We start from the raw sequence: 6,157 nt of genomic DNA on the forward strand, positions 1-6,157 counted from the left end.
GGGGGGGGGGGGGGGGGGTATCTGCAATGAGTCATGACCATACATAAATTACCATCAGGTAATCAAAGTTTGATTTCACTAACATCAATCTCATGATGAAAATATCAATCAGTCTTGTGATAACTAAGAAAAGCTGACAATTAGAAAGAGGACGAGATCCCCGCAGATTTCCCTGCCTGTACAACCACCATACCCTTTGGTCGCAGAGCTTTTCCTCCCCATTTCTGAAAAGAACTTCTCCACTCAGCAAAGTGTTCGTCTCAAAAAATCATACACCATTCACCACTTAAGCCATTTTCTAGTACATCCTGGACATACCATACTGAACAACAGTCCCTACTTTTCTATGAGCTGCAGCAGTAGTAGCTGCTGCTGCAGCAACTCCAATTCCACCATATTGAGATTTCGCCTGCAATAAGTTTGTGTCGATGGTAATTCTGTCATCAACACGATCTGGTTTCGTGACTCCAGCTCGCATCATATAGAATGGGTTGCTATCAATATTTATAGCAATATCGGGGGCTAACTTGGCAGCCATGCCACATGGTGTCATTGGTTTTGCATGAGAACTCAGATCCCTCTCTGTTTCCACAACAGCCCTTTCTTGCTTCACCATCCCACTTCTGTCGTAAGAGTATGCTGAAGGCATAATCTGAGAGGGGGGTACTGTATTCCTGACTTGAGATCTAGGATCATATTTTTCTTTATTTCCAGAATCATATGCCAAAACTGGACCGACAACCTTTCCTGGTTTGGCTGTTGGATTTGAATAGAGGCATTGCGAACCAGACAAGCATCATTAGAAAAGCACATCATTAGAGAAAGCAAAACTAGCAAAAGATTTCATGATTGACAGAAAATACCTAGGGCAATTCTCGGCTGAGCCTGCATGGTTCTCGTTAGACTATTTGCAAGGCCTTCAGAATCTCTGCAGTTTCTACTGCACGACTCTTCGCCATTTTGCCGGTCCCTCATATTGGCAGCAGCAATCAGCTGTTCCTTCGAAGGGATTGTATTTGAATGTACAACTGTAGACCTGCACAAGTATCACGCTTTTATCATTTTTAACTTAAAATAACACCAAATAGACAAGTTTAAACTATAAACTTTCTATTCTTCATCTTTTAAAAGAGCGAGCAGAAGGCCAACAAATGATGTGCATATATTACATCTGAAAGCAAACTTTAAGACACACATGAAGCATGAATTTAGAGCAAGCTAGCTATCACCATATCTGAACTAGCTACAGCCTGATTAAACAAAACATACAGAAAGATGGACATAAACACAGAATCACAACATAAGTGCGCGCAGGGGGCATCGAAGCTGAAAGGTCAAATAGTTTTCTCGAAACCAACAATCCATTCAAAATGCTTTATGCCAAATGGCATATAAAAGGGAAGATTTGATCTTATTCCTAGACAATATTCTAGTGGGGAAAGTTCGAGTATCAGCACTCATAATCACCTTGGAAGAGAGACATGCTTCCTATCCATCGGAACGACTGGACCACCATTACCACCGTTTTCTTCCAGGTGAGCAAACTGTTTCCTGAATTGATCAACAGCACTGCAAGGAAAAGCAATATCTAGTCAGTACAAAAAAACATTTGTTTAGAAGGGTAAATCACTGACCAGTCAAGGAAAAAATACAACCTCGGATACAGAAAATTAGTCCTTTCTACACCATTCATGTAATCCTTCCTCAGCTGGGGATGGTATTCTAGTATCTCCCGGAATATTAATTCCCTCAGGTCCTCCTTCGTCACCCTTCGCCTCTCAAATTCAAACTCCATCTTTGAAATTGGCTTGCATGATGGTTCCCTTTCAGATTTAGCCAGGCCCTTAAAATAAGGATCAGCTAGTGCCTGATATGTTTTGGGCGGGGGTGGGGGTGGATAAGATTGAGTAATTAGCATGCAAGGAAACAAAATATACTAAAACATCCAAAAGAGAAGTTCGAACAGTACGCTCATAAAGATACCACAAACCTCTTCAGCAGTGGGTCGGTCTTTGGGGTCGAAAGCGAGTAACCTTTCAAGAAGTTTGAGAGCCAATGGATCAGCATTTGGAAATTTCTGTGCAAAAGAAACGGGTTGCTTCTTTCTCATGCTAGTTAGGTATCTCCTAGCCTTGTCATTACGCACCTGCAACAACCACAAGAAATACTAATACACAAAAGTAGTTTTGAGGATAATTTTGTCGAAAGTGATGTAATATGAATTCACAGATAGTTCATACACGAGAAATCGTATCCATTGAGGGTGTTCCAAGCAGATCAGTCATTAGGTCCAGTTGGTGAACAACATTTTTCCCAGGAAAAAGTGGCTTCCCAGTGAGAACTTCAGCGAAGATACAGCCTATGCTCCATATATCAATTGCAGGGGTATACTGCAAGAAGAAAACCATATTAAAATTTGTCTAGTGAAAATTACAGGCAGCGCAACGATTATGGATAAATTCCGGGAAAATTGACACTCTACTAAGAGGGGTGATCGATCTCGCACACCACAAATACCCATGATGCACGAAAGAATCAGCATTTGCATAGAAAAGGCAAAATGCAACAGACTTAGCAGGTTCAGCATGTAAAGAATTATTTTTATCCAAGAATAAGAAAGATGTACTTAAGATACTTCACACAAGACGTGCACATATAGATGTCACTTATCTTGTGCCAACGTTAAGCCCAACGCCATCCTACGTTGAATGTATTAGAAATCTAGGAGGTAGATGCCTATTGCTAAAAAATTAACCACAGTAGGATACACATCAATGAGTAAAAAGATGAGAAAATGCTGGAACCGAGGATACTTTTGTTCACTTTTTAACTGTAAATATGGCTGCCAGCACTACCTTTCTGTTGATGAATATACTGTTACCTTTCTCCAAAAAGGAAAAAAAAAAAGAGAAATGCTTTAGCTTGCGACAGCACCTAACATACAAAATTCTGATCTATTAACCAATGTATTGATCACGTGTTTTCTGTGACATCAAACTTATTGTCAGCTCCTGTGACTAACATAATTTGAAGTGCATGTTACTAGAGAATTAGAAAGAAGAAAGAGTTGGATTAGAGAAAAAAGTAAATGAACTAGCAGAAGCTTCTTTTTCCTGTTTCCATCCCTTTAATTCGTTTGATATTCTATTTTCCTCTTTAAAAAAGAATTCACATACTTCCATTACCTCTTTTCAATCCAAAATGAGAAAGGCATGATCATTATATTGGACCCATAAAAGAAATTTTAGGGAGATTCAAACTATACCTTGGAGTAAAATGAACCGCATAATTCTGGAGCTCTATACCATCTAGTAGCTACATAATCCTGCAGTTTTCACCAGTGAAGTTACAGCAAGAGCAATGCCCCAGTAGAGATGAATGTGACAAGTTGGTAATACAGAAAACATTCAACAGATCGGAGGGGGAGGAATGGTGGAAGAAACATGTAACATATTCAACTTTCATATCACCTACCGTCCAAAATATTGTGGTAGGTGTATCATTGAATGCAACTCTGGCCAATCCAAAATCACAGATCTTAAGCTTACAATTTGCATTTGCCAAGATATTTTTCGGCTTTAAGTCTCTATGGTAGACATTAGCTGCAGCAAAACAAGAATCATCGAGATTATGACAACCCAAAAGAAATGACTAGCCTGCTTAATGAGGATAATGTGCAATATTATAAACACTTAAACAACGATGGGATCACAAGATGCAGCAAGAAACCTGACTGATTTACCTGTGTGTATATATTTTAGGGCACGAAGCAACTGATAAAGAAAAAACTGATAATGTTCCCGTGTCAAGTCATCATTAGCCTTGATAACTTGGTGTAGATCTGACTCCATGAGCTCAAAAACAACATAAATATCTTTAAAGTCCCTCCTGGATGGTGGCAGCATAATATGTTTGATTTCAACTATATCGGGATGGCGCAGAAGTCTCAGAAGCTTTATCTCGCGGAGGATCCGTGCCGCATCAGATATGTGTTCAAAGATGTCATGAATTTTTTTAATTGCCACTTTTTCACCAGTGTGTGTGTCAATGGCTGAACAAACGACACCATAGCTTCCTTTCCCAATGACTTCCTGAATTTTGTACCTATTTGCATCACCATATTCAGAGAAGAAGTCCATCTCTGCTGAACTCTGCAGCACCGAACACAAACTCTGATTATTAATTCAGATAAATAGACAAGCATTCAACATTGTTCACCTACAGCAAAAACTAGCATCCAAGAGAATCCCTAACACAATTTCTAATATTTTTTCCGCGACAGTCGTCTATCAACACAATTACAGATAACAAACAAAAATCACCCATTCAAAACTTGATGTAATAAAATAGGACAAACCTGAATGTTGCCAAATTCCATTTTTTATGAAGGAAGGTGCGAGGATTACCAGAATACAATTACCATAAAATACATATCAAATATTACCAATTATAAACCAAGTAAAACATTTGCTCCCTGCTCTTTAATTCCAGTCTATAATGCATTTTAATTGAATTCCACACATAGGAAATAGAATAACAAATCCGCAAAATAATCCATCTATCTTCCAATATTTTGAAGTGGCACAAAAAGGGTATAATCTTACCTAAAAAACAAAACATACTTAAAGGATGATGATCATATTCATCTAAAGAACAACTTTTAGAAGGAAAAAAACGTCTGCACAAAGTATGTTAATTAACAATCAGAAAAAACGGAAGGAAAAAAAAAAAGGAATCACGAATAAATTCACAAAGAACCTAACAACCCTCAACCCCCAAAAGAACGAAAATAGGAAAACACAAGCGGGAATTCATAAAATTTAAAAAAAATCACAATTTATACGAAGAATGAGCAATTGGATAAAGCTTGTAATTTCATCAGATTAAATTTCCAGAAAGGAACAAAAAATTCTCACTTTCTTTCGGTGATCAGGCTGCATTTTTGAGTAATTCCGAAAAATCCCACAAAAATATAGATAATTTGAATTAAGCTATCCAAAAACAAAAGTAAAGGAATTCAGAAAATCAGCCGCATTTGCCCCAACGTCCTCGGCTACGAATGGCAAAAGAACAGTCCCACTCCCACCTAATAATCTTCTTCAAATTGAACAGATCCTTCATAAACTCTTCCTCAACAACAATCATAAGAGAATACACAAAAATGGCTTAGACATTTCCACAAACACCTCCCGCACAAAACCCTAAATCTCAATCAAAATTTCGGTAATTAATAATGGAGCGAGCGTGAAATAGAGGATCCGGGGGAAGATGTGTGGATCTGAAGAAACCCTAGCTGGTGGGGAAGAGGGAAATCTGACACCGACAATTTGGAGGTGGGGTGAGGTGGGGGGCACTGTGGGTGGTAGGGAGGGGGAGAGAGAGAGAGAGAGAGAGAGAGAGAGAGAGAGAGGCAAAATATGGAGCTCTTCTGTGCGTGTATAAACTGTGGTTATATAATTAAAGTACGTATTTTAGGTGCGTGCATGTGATGTGAGTGTATCTTATCTGTATGCATTTTGCTTTTATGTTGCATGTACCTCTCAATTAATGCCCACTCACTCAATGTGATTCGCTTCGAATTTAAAAAGATCTACGATTTTTGAAATTTGAGATTTTAAAATATATTATAGATTTTGTACACTTATAAACCACAGAGTATTTTATTAAGAATAAAAAATTTAAATTTTAAAATATTAAATTATTTTAAATAAAATATTATTCTTTTTAGAACAAATTAAAAGTATATAATGACAGGAGAAGTATTAACTAATCATTAATTAAATTATAAAAGTTTCTTCAAGACCTTTATCACACGGTGATTAATTCTGTTGTAAACTCCAAAATGTGAATAAATATATTCAGCTCTTGCAGTAAATGTGTTCTTATCCAATTTTTTCGTTTTGAACTCTGCTTAAAAATTATACAAACGCACACATTTACACACACTGCAGTAATTATGTGAATCTGTTTATTTTTTGACAAGTTAACTCATATTCCTACTTATTTATTCTAAACCATAAGTTAAAAAAGGCAATAATTAAGTCTGTTCTTTTTCCTAATTAGAGGTTTAAATGGTGAATAATAAAAGGAAAAAAAGAAAGAAAAAATCTCCCAAGATCAACGATTACTAGGTCTGCTCTTTGATAAAATTTTTTGA

General features: G+C 37.2%; 1 protein-coding gene across 1 annotated transcript; it reads right to left on the reverse strand.

Annotated features, from left to right (window-relative positions):
- LOC109228770 (mitogen-activated protein kinase 20-like) lies at positions 35-5,397 on the reverse strand. The gene is made up of 10 exons (XM_019393973.1): positions 4,917-5,397; positions 3,743-4,151; positions 3,475-3,602; positions 3,266-3,325; positions 2,241-2,390; positions 1,991-2,146; positions 1,656-1,867; positions 1,468-1,569; positions 864-1,036; positions 35-756 (listed from the first exon to the last, which is right to left on the reverse strand). The coding sequence occupies exons 1-10, from the start codon at positions 4,938-4,940 to the stop codon at positions 299-301; spliced, it is 1,872 nt and encodes a 623-aa protein (XP_019249518.1). The 5' UTR covers positions 4,941-5,397; the 3' UTR covers positions 35-298.

This window comes from Nicotiana attenuata, chromosome 7, assembly GCF_001879085.1.
Source record: "Nicotiana attenuata strain UT chromosome 7, NIATTr2, whole genome shotgun sequence".
NCBI lineage: Eukaryota > Viridiplantae > Streptophyta > Magnoliopsida > Solanales > Solanaceae > Nicotiana > Nicotiana attenuata.